This window comes from Danio rerio, chromosome 10, assembly GCF_049306965.1.
Source record: "Danio rerio strain Tuebingen ecotype United States chromosome 10, GRCz12tu, whole genome shotgun sequence".
In the NCBI taxonomy this organism is placed as follows: domain Eukaryota; kingdom Metazoa; phylum Chordata; class Actinopteri; order Cypriniformes; family Danionidae; genus Danio; species Danio rerio.
In genome coordinates, this window is record NC_133185.1 from 307,056 (window position 1) to 320,000 (window position 12,945).

Consider the following 12,945-nt stretch of genomic DNA (forward strand, 5'->3'; position numbering starts at 1 on the left):
TTACGGTCCCGGTGTGAAGAGTGTCCTCCGCTTCTGCCGCCAGCAGGTGGCGCGATTCTGCCCAGCGCCTCCATCAACATCCTCAAAGCGTCCACATGTTAGAGCAGTTAGTTTACATCAGGGGTGTCCAAACCCGGTCCTGAAGGGCAGGGGTTCTAAAGATTGTAGCTCCAACTTGCCTCAACACACCTGCAAGGAGGTTTCTAGAAAGCCTAGTAAGAGCCTGATTAGCTGGTGCAGGTGTGTCTGATTAGGGTTGGAACTAAGCTTTGCAGGACACCGGCCCTCCAGGACTGAGTCTGGGCATACCTGCTTTACATCAATGAGGGTTTTATTTGGTAAAATGTAATCAGCAGCAGTCACCAAAACCACAGCACAAACACGCTGATAATGATAAGAGTTAAATAAAACGACACACAGCGGAACCTTCAGCACCGCCGCGGCTGCACACCGGAAGGATTTTAACGCTGCGCTCTACACATACATGGACGCGGAGCCGAGGTGAGCGCGAGTTGTGTGTTTGTTTACGTGTGTGTGTGTGTGTGTGTGTGTGTGTGTTTCAGTGTTTCACAGCGAGAAACAGGATGTCTGTTGTGTTTTACTGTGCTGGTATCGTGTCGTCTCTTGAGTTATCAGCCTGTCTGTGTTTGTTTATTACTGGTGATTATCCATGAAGACTCATTAAGGTTTAAATGAAGAGCTGTGGCTGTTCAATACAGCAGCTCCACAGCACAGCACAGCCACATCATCTCCTCAGTCCTGCTGACATCACGAGCCTCCAACACCTCTCTCTCTCTCTCTCTGCCTCTCTCTCTCTGTCTCTCTCTCTCTCTCTCTGTCTGTCTATATATAATGTCTTTTAAACTCAGACAGACACTGCTTTATCCAGCATTAACCCTTTCTGTAGCTCTCGGTGTCCAGTAGGAGAAGACTGCAGGTGTTACAGCGTGATCCGTGCAGGAGCAGCCGCTGATCTGCAGAGCTCAGCTGGAGCATTCCCTGACAGCTGGACAGATGATGGAGGTGTAGCAGGGCTGTTTTCTAGTGATGTGCAGCCCACCGGCTCATTAATGCACAGTGATGAGTGCAGGATTGAGCATTTGGACTCATTTATATTGAGACAGCAGGGTATCAGGGTAAGGTGCTGATGTGGCCATACACAAGCAGACGATGGTTAAACTCAGAATGAAAACTGCTGTAGCTGTTACTTACCTGAGCTGATGTTCATTCAGGTTTCAGCTTAGTCCCTTTATAAATCAGGGGTTGCCACAGTGGAATGAACTGCCAACTATTCCAGCATCTGTTTTACACAGTGGATCCCTTTCCAGCTGCAACCCCGCACTGGGAAAGAGCTGATGTTGGTTTCTCAGTTAATGCTCCTAGTCTCTGTCCATCTATTGAAGAGAGTTAATTCAGTCACTCAGTGCTGTTCCTATAACTCATATTTCCAGAGTAGCTGCAGCTCATCTGCCGGTGTCCTGATGTTGATGTTAATCTGAGAGTCTGACTAACATGAACTAATGAGGCTGTACTAATGAGAAGTGTCCTGCTGTACTTCACCATCCGTATGCTCTTTAATCTGCCTAAAGCGCTGGTTTACAGTCTCCCTCTCCTCCAGGGCTCATCATCATCATCAGGATGTCGTCAGTAATCTCTCAGGGGTTTCAGAGCAGTAAGCAGGAGTTCAGCTTCGGGCCGTGGATCATCAGCGCCACCAAAACACACATCATGAAGTCTAAAGACATCGAGAGGTAAAGAAGAGCACAGGTGTGTGTGTGTGTGTGTGTGTGTGTGTGTGCAGTCGGGTGTAGGTCTGGAAGGGATGCAGCTGTGCTTGAGCTCATCAGTAGAGCATCAGTTGTGTGACGCTGCTCCACATTAATCTTCATATGACTGTTCATTAAAGCAATTTCTGCAAAAAATCTGACGCAATCTGCTGACTAAAAAGTCTATTGTGTCATATTATGCTCTGTTTATTTATGTTGTTCAGTCCTGATTAATCATTGACATGAGCAGAGTATTACAGTAAAGCAGAAGCATCAATAGCAGCAGGAGGAGGACGCTGCTCACTCATCAGCGCCTTACACTGAGCACTTTAAGCAGAATTATCTGTCGGACCTGGAATCTAAATGTTTCATATTTATACTCGTATTTATTTATATTTCTACATCCTTGATAGAACATTTGCTGTTAACTTCTAAATAAAGTGAGAGAAACGGTCACACATGAAGGAGAAGAGTAAAGTAAACACTGTAAAAATAATCAGTAAGTGCTTGAATGAACAGGAACAGATTGTCATTGCCCAGATCTGCTTTGATATCCGTTCTCTAATAGTTTAATTTAATATTGTTTGTTTCATGCTGGGCTGTGCTGTACAGGCCAAGAACTGACTTAACCATGATTATTCCTTTCAACTTTACAAATGTCTTCTAAAAACATTGACAAACCCTAAAACTGATCTGAGGTCAGGTCAAAATGATGAGAACGGTTCAGTGGTTCGCCACTAGAGGGCGATCTGAATAAGCTCTCCTCATTCATGTGGATGTCATAGTGTTAAACCACAGTGGAGGAACACCGAGTTACTGAAACCTTTCCGGACAGTAATGATGAGCTGAGGAATGCTGTTAATCACGCATACGCCAGAGTCCACCACGAACTGGAGACGATAGACTGCTCTGTGTTTGGCAGCGTAATGAAGCAGCGCCTGTGAGTTTAAAGGTGTGTGTGTGTGTGTGTGTGTGTGTGTGTGTGTGTGTGCAGGCTGGCGGAGGCGATGCAGATGCCGGCTCTCCCAGAGATGCTATTTGGTGATAATGTGCTGCGGATTTGGCACAGCGACGGCTTCGGCATCGAGTTCAACGCCATCGACGCTCTGAGACGTGTCAATAACCTGCAGGAGTCGGTGAAGGTGGCCTGCGCTCAGGAGTGGCAGGACAGCAGGTACAGCAGTGTGTGCACAGATGGAGATCAGGGCTGCGTCCCAATGCACACACTACCCGTCCTCAATAGTGTTCTAATACAACATTAGTGCGTCCCATACTGTAGTGTGCTGAAAAGAGTAAAAATTCAATTAGAACTACAAACATGGCGGATACACGAGACCAAGCGTACAGTAGAGAGGCGCCGGTAACGATGTTTGAGTGACTCTTAGTTAATAAAGCAGGTTTCCCTGTTATATTCCATCTGATCAACACTGAGGACTCCTGCACAGACGTGATCAGACGAGTATAGAGTTACACAAACACTGCGGAGGAGATTTCTGCATGCCAGACTCCTGAACGGCAGATCAGCACACAGCCGAGTCCACAGTAATGTGGTGAAGTCAACATGACAGAGTGTGGAGGATGATCAGCAGCACGATAATGAGCCAGTTTATCCCAAATCCCAACTCCTCTGTGTGTGTGTGTGTGTGTGTGTGTGTGTGTGTGTGTGTGTTTCTCCACAGGGCTCAGTCTGAGCACTCTACAGAGGCGGTGAAGCGCTATGACTGGACCTACACCACCGACTACAGGGGAACGCTGATCGGAGAACAGACACAGATGAAGGTGCGCTCTCACACTGCAACACACAGATATAGACTTTAAGGGTCCTCGCTTCTCCACACTGCAGCGCCTGAACACACAGAGCTGCAGACGCCACTGTGGAGGATCAATAACAGGTGTAATGGCATGCTCGTATGTAAGGTTCTGTTGGTGTGCGCGGGCCTCAGCTCTTGGTCTCTCTGTAACTGTGCTCGGGCTTTTTCATTCTTCAGCTCTCTCCAGCAGATATTCAGCAGAGTGTTTCCAGCAGATACTGTAGGGTTTTCATCACATATTAACATTAAAATCTTTTAATTATTTGTTTTGCCTTGAAACTGGGCTGAACATGTTGCATTTGCTGATGAAACGCATGCTGTGATCTGCTGCGGTCATGTTTAAGCTGCTAGACGGATCAGTGGATGCTTTCAGTCATTCTGGACACACTGATCTGATATCAGATTTGCTGGATCAGCATCTGCCATATAGGCTGATCCAAATCTGATATTGTGGAAATGTTCAAGCATATGAACATAACTATATCCCACTATCGCCTGTATATCGCACTGGTGGGAGGCTGTGTTGGCTCGAGGCCACAGGCTGAGTGTCTTAGTGTCCCACCAGTGGCGATATACAGCCATATGGCACTGCTACTCGTGTTATATTGCATTTATACAACAGTTTGACCGTATAATTGTGTGTATAAAACTGAAAATCAAACTCAGAGAGTCTAAAAACCCTTGTGTATGAGGAACTACTTTCTCTCGCCGTTCATTCACATCTGCAGCTGACGTCAGAACAGCAGAAGCCGCTGCTCATTCCCCATCATCACTGTAGAGCTGGTGTCTGAATGATTCTCCAGCGTAATGTCTACAGTGAAGACAGAACAGCTGATTCTGCTCACAGTTTAAGATGATAAGGCTGAACAGCAGGAAGTGTCATCAGTCTACAGCAGGGCTGTCAAACTCAATTCCTGGAGGGCCGCAGCCCTGCACAGTTTAGTTCCAACCCTGCTCCAACACACTTACCTGTAGGTTTCAAACCAGCCTGAAGGACTCCATTAGTTTGGTCAGGTGTGTTTAATTTGGGTTGGAACTAAACTGTGCAGGGCTGCGGCCCTTTTGGAACCGAGTTTGACACCTGTGCTGTACAGAGATCTCCCAGCGTTCCTCTGCTGCAGTCAGGAGATCACTATAGTGAACCCTGAAAAAGCCAAAGCAGAACAACACTAGCAGATCACTGCTGTGTCTGAGATGAGGAGAAACACTGAACACATGCGGGCATTTCTTCTGTCTCTCTGTTTACTGAACCAGTCTGCAGTAATGAAAACAGGAGACGCATCAGAAACAAGCAGATGGCCAACACAGAACACACACATTCCTGATGTCTGAGTGCCATCTCACACTCGACACTGCAGTTACTGTGGTATAAATACAGCACTGCAGCACAGCGAGAGAGATCCGCTCCGAGTGTCTCTGACCTGCTTAATCATGGAGTGATCAGCTGCAGTTTAACATTACGCTGGTTATTCCTCCTCTAAGTGCGCATTATACAGTCTCTGTCGCCATCTTGTGGATGGACAAAGTTGATGATCTTTGCTCTGCTCAGTATGGCAGGCTGATGGCCGCCGACGCGCTGTCTCTCAGAAATAATGAATATTTAAAAGTCAAAAGCTGTCCTCAATAATAACATGCGAGCTGCACTCTAAACCTCTCCATTCTCACCTAATTAAGCCTCGGCAGTGCACGATGATGGCCAGCGCTGCAGTATGAGTCCGACTGCAGTGAGTGTACTGATCTGCTGTCACTCTCTGTGGGCGGAGGAATACACGAGGGTGAAGAGGCTGGACCAGTGCTGTTACTGCGAATATCACACGGCTATCAGCCAATCAGATTCCAGAACCAGACAGAACTATTAATGGTATCACGTCCCTAGCTTCAGATGGATTGGTAGCAGTGTGTGTGTGTGTGTGTGTGTGTGTGCGCGTGTGTGTGTGTGCGCGTGTGTGTGTGCGCGTGTGTGTGTGCGCGTGTGTGTGTGCGCGTGTGTGTGTGCGCGTGTGTGTGTGCGCGTGTGTGTGTGTGTGTGTTTGACTCTGAGATCTGCTGTCCAGGTTTCTCCCACCGCCGAGCGCATCGACATGGAGAAGCTGAAGGCCAGAGAGCAGATCAAGTTCTTCGAGGACGTGCTGCTGTTTGAGGACGAGCTGCATGATCACGGCGTGTCCATGATCAGCGTGAAGATCGTGAGTTTGTGTGTGTGTATGTGTGTGTGTGTGTGTGTGTGTGTGTGTGTGCGCTCTGACCTCTGCTGTTTTCAGAGGGTGATGCCCAGCAGCTTCTTCCTCCTGCTGCGGTTCTTCCTTCGAGTGGACGGAGTGCTGATACGCATCAACGACACACGCCTGTACCACGAGGCAGGTTTAGCACACACACACTCACACACACACACACGCGCTGATGCGTGATATGTAAACTCAGCACACACTGGACTGAAGCCGCTGCTCTGTTGTCTGACACAGGCTGGGAAGAAGCACATGCTGCGAGAGTTCAGCACACGCGAGAGCAACATGGCAGATCTGCAGGTGTGTGTGTGCGTGTGTGTGTGCGTGCGTGCGCATGTGTGTGTGTGTTTGTGTGAACGCCTCTCTCTGTCTGTGTTTCAGCACATTCCTCCAGCGGTTTACACCGACCCCAATGAGATCGCTCCACATCTGCCGCTCAGACTCACCGAGTGCGAGAAGCTGGAGTTTCCAGAGGGAGACGCTCCTGCACACACACACACTCAGTAAAGCAGCATCACACACACACACACACACACACACACACACACAGAAGCATCCGCTGCAGACTGGATTATGCTGTTCTGGTTGATCTGTTCGTCTTAATCTTCTACAGACACTAACCCCTCTCACACACACACACACACACACACAGTATAGCAGGGTCAGAAACACACTCACCCACAGAAGCCCTTGCTGAAGACTGTTCTGGTTCCTCATACTCTTCTTCAGACACTAACCCTCATCATCCTCATCTGTACTGCTGATGTGAGAGTCGCTGATGGACGTGTCCTCTGTTGATTGAGAGCTGTGGCAGATACAGCAGCGCTGCAGGAACACTGTACATCATATTAATATCTTCATGTGTGTATGAGGAACTGTCGCTCCTCTGAAGTCTGCTGGGAACTGTTGTGCTCGATCAGGACCGGTGTTAGTACACGGTTTCCGCCCGGTGGGGTTTGAGCGCGACACCAGTGTGTGCACGTGTGTTTGTGCTGCAACCGGTGAGTAACAGCAGTGTGTGTGTGAGAGATTTTTACTGTATCAACTGTGTTCAGTGATGTTCATCATGTGTGTCTGCGGTCTGTCCGGGGCTGATGAGGAGCTCTACAGGGCGGAGTGTGCGCATTACCCTGTCCTGAGCGCGTGCACACTGAGCTCAAGTACACTCGCGAGGCTTCATCAGAGCTCCTCCATCAGCACCTCAGCTCTTGTACCGGGGCTGTGTGTAGTTTCAGAGATTGTAAATTAAATAAAAGTGTTTTTTAAAGTAACTCATCGGCGTGTGTTCAGTTTCCTCCTGTTGTCCACCGCTGCTGTTCTGATATCCACACCTTCACTCTTCAGCCGCGGACAGTCCGAGCTTAGCCTGGCCAACAGCAGTGCCGGAGGGGTCTGCTGGTCTTCATCACCTGCTGCGGGTTGTTGAGAGCAGCACACCGCTATTGATCATCAGTATTAGCTCTTATTAATCCTGCTTTACTGTGGGAATGAGAGTCTGAATGTGCGAGTAAAATAAGCAGCTTTACTGTCGGTGTCGTGTCTGCACAGCGCAGATTGTTGATTTGTCAGGGATTCTCTCTGCAGTGTTCAGACGCTGATCTGGAGCTCCAGACATGCCGAAGATCAGCCGGAGAGCGGCGCGGCGCAGCGGGCAGGAGGAGCGTCTGCAGCGGGTCAGCTCTGCCTCTTCACCCGCGACTCAGCGCTCCGGGTCCCCGCAGGAGATTGAGGTAAAGTTGGTTTATATCAGGCCCGTGGGCAGCCTAGTGAAAGGGGGTGTTTTTCTCCAAAGGTGGAGCTTTATTTTGTTTTTGATTAAGTTTTAAATACAGTATTTAGTTGACATCTTCTGAATGATTTCGGGCTGGATTCGCGTGTCTTCTGGAGTCACCTGCAGTACCAGAATGATGAGTTTGGTCAAGATGCTCACTGAGATCATGAGCACATGTCATCCAAACACTACTATTGTCATTTTTATGGGGACTTCCTCTAGAGATACATATGAGATGGATATGGCGAGATACAGCAATGTTAATCAATATGCACAATACTGATAACAGTTATTTGACCGTTTACAGTGCTGTGTACAGATTGGGTTAGTGTTTGTTGATCACAGCAGCACGTGCTGGAATAATTAACAGCTGATTCATATTCAGACATTTCCGTATAATATCCCTGCTGAAACGGCTTAAACCCGTCTAGGCGGCTGAATCAGTGGGTTTGGTAAAGGAGACGCGTGCAGAGCTGGTGCTGGTGCTGCAGCGTGGTTGAGAAACACTGCAGTAATGGACTGTACAGTGTTGTGTTCTGATGCTCGTCGGCTGATCATGACTGGCGGAGAACACTTCTGACAGGATGTTATTGAGGAGAAAGTCTGAGTGTGGAAATAAACCCTCTCTACTCCATCAGCAGGAGGAGCGTCTGCAGCGGGTCAGCACTCTCTCCAGCTCCGGGTCCCCGCAGGAGTTCTTCCAGAGCCTGATCCGCCCGCTGGACCTGCAGGAGTTCTTCCAGCGGTTCTGGGAGAGACAGCCGCTGGTGCTGCACCGCTCGGACGCGGCTCTGGCCGGTTATTACGGCTCTCTGTTCCCACTGTCGGGGCTCCGGCGGCTCTGCGCCCGCGGCCTGCAGTACGGCACCGACATCAACACCTGCCGCTGCGTGCGCGGACAGAAGCGGCTGCTAAACCGAGCTGGAGCCGTCGACTTCTGTCTGCTGGAGAGAGACTTCCTGGAGAAGAAGGCCACCATACAGTTCCACCAGCCGCAGAGGTTTCAGGTCAGACACACACACTCACACACACACATTCTCACACTAACACACTTGCATATGGTCTCTCTCTCACACACACACACACACACACATACAATCTTTCAATCTCACAGATAGACACACACACTGCAGTGGCCGTAGCTTATGTGTGTGTGTGTGTGTGCAGGATGAGCTGTGGCGTATCCAGGAGCGTCTGGAGTGTTTCTTCGGGTGTCTGGTGGGCTCTAATGTCTACATCACCCCTGCCGGCGCCCAGGGGCTCCCCCCGCACTACGATGATGTGGAGGTCAGTTACGTGTGTGTGTGTGTGAGAGACAGAGAGAGACAGTGATTTTACAGGTGTGTGTGTGTGTGTGTGTAGGTGCTGATCCTGCAGCTGGAGGGACAGAAGCACTGGAGACTCTATGAGCCCACCGTCCCGCTGGCGCGCGAGTACAGCCTGGAGCCCGAGGGCCGCATCGGGGCCCCCACACACGACTTCATCCTGCAGGTGTGTGTGTGTGTGTGTCAGAGTGGCTTAGGGCTGTGTTTGTGTGTGGCTGTAGCACATGTAACGTGTGTGTGTGTGTGTGTGTGTGTGTGTGCTCAGGCTGGAGATCTGCTGTATTTTCCCAGAGGAACCATCCACCAGGCGGACACTCCAGCAGGAGCAGGACACTCCACACACCTGACCCTCAGCACCTACCAGAACATGTGTGTGTGTGCAGTCCACAACGTCACACACACACACACACACACGCTACAGAATGTGTTAGTGCTGCATTCATTCATTGTGTGCGTGCGTGCGTGCAGGTCGTGGGGGGATCTGCTGCTGGACCTGATGCCCGGTTGTGTGTTTGACCGTATGAAGACTGACTGTGAGCTGCGCACCGGCCTGCCCCGCGGCCTGCTGACGGTGACCTCTGACCCCTGACCTGTGTCTGAATCACTGCTGCACTAAAGGCCTGAGCACCACGCAGGATAACCATTAACATGCAGAACTAGTGTCCACACACACACACACACACACACACACACACACACACACACACACACACACACACACACACTCTGCTGTTCTCTACACTCCACCATTTCTACAGCTCGACCTGTCATTACAGTGATCCTGCCTGCTGTGAGCGCCTTTACAGTGTCTCTGTGTGTGTATCACTAACTCTGCTCTCTGTGTGTGTGTGTGTGTGTGTGTGTGTGTGTGTGTGTGTGTGTCAGACCCCCAGTATCTCTCCAGCGGTCAGTCATCAGCTCAGTGTGTTCCTGCGGCGTCTGGCCGATGTTGTGGATCAGCAGGGTCAGTCTCTGCGCTCCAGCTCCATGAGGAGAGACTTCATCTCCCACCGGCTGCCCCCGTTCCTGCAGGACCCTCAGCTGCTGCAGCCCGGTCAGAGACACACACACGCTTCAGCAGAGCACACACACACACACACACGCTTCAGCAGAGCACACACACACACGCTTCAGCAGAGCACACACACGTCACAAGAGAGTAACACACTCGCTTCAGCTGAACACACACAGTGAACACCTGTAGTGAGCGTCTGTGTAGTGAACACCTGTAGTGAGCGTCTGTGTAGTGAACACCTGTAGTGAGTGTCTGTGTAGTGAACACCTGTAGTGAGTGTCTGTGTAGTGAACACCTGTAGTGAGCATCTCCCCTCCTCCTGCAGTGGGTGGAGCTCCAGCGCTGCAGGACACTGTGAGTCTCCGCTTTAAAGATCATCTGCTGCTGACGGTGGAGCCCAGTCCAGACCACACCGTAAGACACACACACACACACACTCTCTCTCTCTCTCTCTCTCTCTCTCACTCTCTCTCTCACACACACACACTCTCTCTCTCTCTCTCTCTCTCTCTCTCTCTCTCTCTCTCTCTCTCTCTCTCTCTCTCTCTCTCTCTCTCTCTCTCTCTCTCTCTCTCTCTCTCTCTCTCTCTCTCTCTCTCTCTCTCTCTCTCTCTCTCTCTCTCTCTCTCTCTCTCTCTCTCTCTCTCTCTCTCTCTCTCTCTCTCTCTCTCTCTCTCTCTCACACACACACACACACACAGTCACTCATCTATACTCAGAGGTGGGTGGAGTGTGTAAAGTCTACAGTCCAGCAGAGGTTCCTGCAGTGAGAGCACAGAGTGTGATGAGTCTGATGTGTGTCTGATCACTACAGGTTATTCAGGCTGCAGCTGCAGTTCATGTGTTCACTGCTGCTCTTCATCATGATGAGGAACTACACACTGCTGGAGTCTTGATCACTTCTGTCAGATCATCACTGAGCGCACACACACACACACCTTAACGCTTCCACTCCACACACTGTCAATCAGCACACAGACGTCACTGATGCTTGCTTGTGTGTGTGTGTGTGTGTTTGCAGGACGAGGCCACTGAGCTGCTGGTGTATGTTCTGCACTCTCTGAGGAACCGCAGGGACACACACATGATGATGGGAGCGTCTGATGAAGATGAGGATGACGAAGAGTCTCAGGTGTGTTCTTCAGATGCTCTCGCTGTCTTTAAGGGGCCGTTCACACACTCATCAACATCATGTGCACTGTCAAGGGTTCCCAGAGCCTCCAGTTTCTTCTGTTCTGTTCAAAAGGAGATGTTTTGAAGAATGATAGAGGCCTGTGACCATTAACTTCACTAGTCGGATAAATGAACGCTGTTAAAGATTTCAGCTTTCCAACATTCTGCAAAACATCTGCTTTTGTGTTGAACAGAATATTTACCTCGGGGGAGAGTAAACCCTGAGCACCTGTTCAGTTTAGGGGAACTGCTCCTGTAGCTGCTGCTCCTCCTCACTGAGGATGCGTCTCAATCAGCAGCCTTGTTCACTAGTCAGTGCACTGATCAGGGTGTCAATCACTGTTAGTGCAGTCTCCATCTAAAAGATCAACAGTGCACTGAACTGAACCTGAAAACTCCCACAATGCACCACGCATGACAAACGAGAGAGTTTGATGGGAATAATGTGTTCTGTCTGTATTTTGAGCGTGAGTGAACAGCTGGACGGGTTCTGATCAGTCCAGCAGAGTTCCTCCTCATGTCCTCCTCCTCAGTCTCTGATGACCTCCTCCTCTTCTCCTCCTGCAGGTCGGGGGTCTGCGTTTCCCGCTCAGTCATCTGGAGGCTCTTCAGCAGCTGCTGGTCAGTGATAGAGTCCCGGTGGAGGATCTGCAGCTCCAGCAGGAGGACAAACTCAATCTGCTGCTGGCTCTGTGGAGCGAAGGCCTGCTGCGGGTCACTGGAGCCCTGGAGAACCACCACTGAGACATGAAGCGTGTGTGTTCTGCTGAGCGCCGTTACGCTGTCAGTAGTGTGTGTGAGGGGTTATATGTGGGTTTGATTCCTCTCCTGATATCCACCTGCAGGACGGGTGACACTGGACTATAATAACTCTGAGCAGTCGAGCTGATGTCCTGCAGATTCAGCCTGTTCACACACACACACACACAGTCTTCCTGTACAGTAAAGAGTGTGTATAGCAGCGCTCATCTGCTGTGTGTGAGTGTGAATGCTCGAGTTGAGTTTAGCAGGGCTTCTCTTTGTGTGTGTGTGTGTGTGTTTTACACACTGAACACACTCTTTCTCTCTGTGTTTTCTATCAGTATGAACTGTACAGCTGTTCCTCATTAAAGCAGAGACTCTTCAATATCACAGTGCACCGTCTGATTTTATGCAGCAGAAGTGTGTGTGTGTGTGTGTGTGTGTGTGTGTGTGTGAGACAAACTGAGACTGCTGAAGGATTAGCAAGAAAAAACTGAAACATCTATGTAGATTTGCACACACACACACACACACAGCAGGCACAGCTCATGATGACACGACCTGATGAAGCGTCCAGAGAGAAACAAAACATTAAATACAGACAGGAGCAAAGTGGGAATGATGTTTCATGACGTGTGTGTGTTCGTGAGTGTGTCTCAAATACACACATATCTATCCCTGACTGAGTGAAACTGAAGGAGCTGTGAACACACACACGCAGTGTGTTTACAGTTCATATTTATTGTCATTCTGCTCATGAACATTGCTGTACACATCATCCTCGTGGTTCAGATGTGTGTGTGTGTGTGTGTGGCTGAAATATAGCAGACTTCAGCTGTGAACACACACACACACACCTCAGCTTCTGTAGTGCAAACGAGATTTACTAGATAAAAACAAAAAACACACACACACACACACACATACCCCCAAAGCATGTTCTGGCTCACACGTGCGCTTTAATACTCGTATCTCAGTCCTGACAGGTGTGTGTGTGTTCTCAGAGCAGGTGTATATCCCAGGTCTGAGAGCTGCACTGGTCTTCAGCTGGACTCAGCACCAGCCGCTGGCCTTCACCTGAAACACACACACACATCACTGTTACACGCGCTCTGCAC

General features: G+C 49.7%; 3 protein-coding genes across 20 annotated transcripts in view; 2 read left to right on the plus strand and 1 right to left on the minus strand.

Moving 5' to 3' along the window:
• The first annotated feature begins 263 nt into the window (after positions 1-263).
• On the plus strand, positions 264-7,073 carry tiprl (TIP41, TOR signaling pathway regulator-like (S. cerevisiae)). Of its 2 annotated transcripts, XM_073913623.1 has the most exons (9): positions 430-501; positions 1,619-1,751; positions 2,761-2,940; positions 3,446-3,545; positions 5,632-5,763; positions 5,839-5,934; positions 6,040-6,102; positions 6,184-6,354; positions 6,416-7,073. In XM_073913623.1, the coding sequence occupies exons 2-8, from the start codon at positions 1,639-1,641 to the stop codon at positions 6,307-6,309; spliced, it is 810 nt and encodes a 269-aa protein (XP_073769724.1). In that variant the 5' UTR covers positions 430-501; positions 1,619-1,638; the 3' UTR covers positions 6,310-6,354; positions 6,416-7,073.
• riox2 (ribosomal oxygenase 2) lies at positions 6,761-12,214 on the plus strand. 11 transcript variants are annotated; one of them, XM_073913616.1, is made up of 12 exons: positions 6,761-7,303; positions 7,387-7,532; positions 8,212-8,580; positions 8,741-8,860; positions 8,936-9,064; positions 9,164-9,267; positions 9,367-9,469; positions 9,784-9,952; positions 10,239-10,327; positions 10,728-10,817; positions 10,935-11,045; positions 11,654-12,214. In XM_073913616.1, the coding sequence occupies exons 2-12, from the start codon at positions 7,416-7,418 to the stop codon at positions 11,828-11,830; spliced, it is 1,578 nt and encodes a 525-aa protein (XP_073769717.1). In that variant the 5' UTR covers positions 6,761-7,303; positions 7,387-7,415; the 3' UTR covers positions 11,831-12,214. The 11 variants fall into 11 exon arrangements, with proteins under 11 accessions (XP_073769717.1, XP_073769716.1, XP_073769718.1 ...); XM_073913615.1 differs by having other exon boundaries at positions 6,761-6,803; XM_073913617.1 differs by having other exon boundaries at positions 6,761-6,803; positions 8,215-8,580.
• A 334-nt stretch (positions 12,215-12,548) lies between these two features.
• Positions 12,549-12,945, minus strand: part of LOC101882057 (beta/gamma crystallin domain-containing protein 3) — a 19,321-nt gene continuing 18,924 nt past the window's right edge. For all 7 annotated transcript variants that reach the window (XR_012386029.1, XR_012386030.1, XR_012386028.1 and 4 more), the window contains one exon: positions 12,549-12,904. Coding sequence is in view for 4 of the 7 variants with exons in the window: in XM_073914281.1 (XP_073770382.1) it covers positions 12,828-12,904 (77 nt within the window). In the remaining 3 variants the exon portion in view is untranslated. The remainder of the gene's footprint in view (positions 12,905-12,945) is intronic.

Bases quoted from the DNA above. Each gene is read 5' to 3' on its own strand.
- tiprl (XM_073913623.1), top strand. From the start codon at position 1,639: ATGTCGTCAGTAATCTCTCAGGGGTTTCAGAGCAGTAAGCAGGAGTTC. The intron at 2,941-3,445 runs GTACAGCAGTGT...GTTTCTCCACAG, and splicing joins CAGGAGTGGCAGGACAGCAG to GGCTCAGTCTGAGCACTCTA. The intron at 6,103-6,183 runs GTGTGTGTGTGC...TCTGTGTTTCAG, and splicing joins GCAACATGGCAGATCTGCAG to CACATTCCTCCAGCGGTTTA.
- riox2 (XM_073913614.1), top strand. From the start codon at position 7,416: ATGCCGAAGATCAGCCGGAGAGCGGCGCGGCGCAGCGGGCAGGAGGAG. The intron at 9,065-9,163 runs GTGTGTGTGTGT...GTGTGTGCTCAG, and splicing joins CACACGACTTCATCCTGCAG to GCTGGAGATCTGCTGTATTT. The intron at 10,328-10,934 runs GTAAGACACACA...GTGTGTTTGCAG, and splicing joins AGCCCAGTCCAGACCACACC to GACGAGGCCACTGAGCTGCT.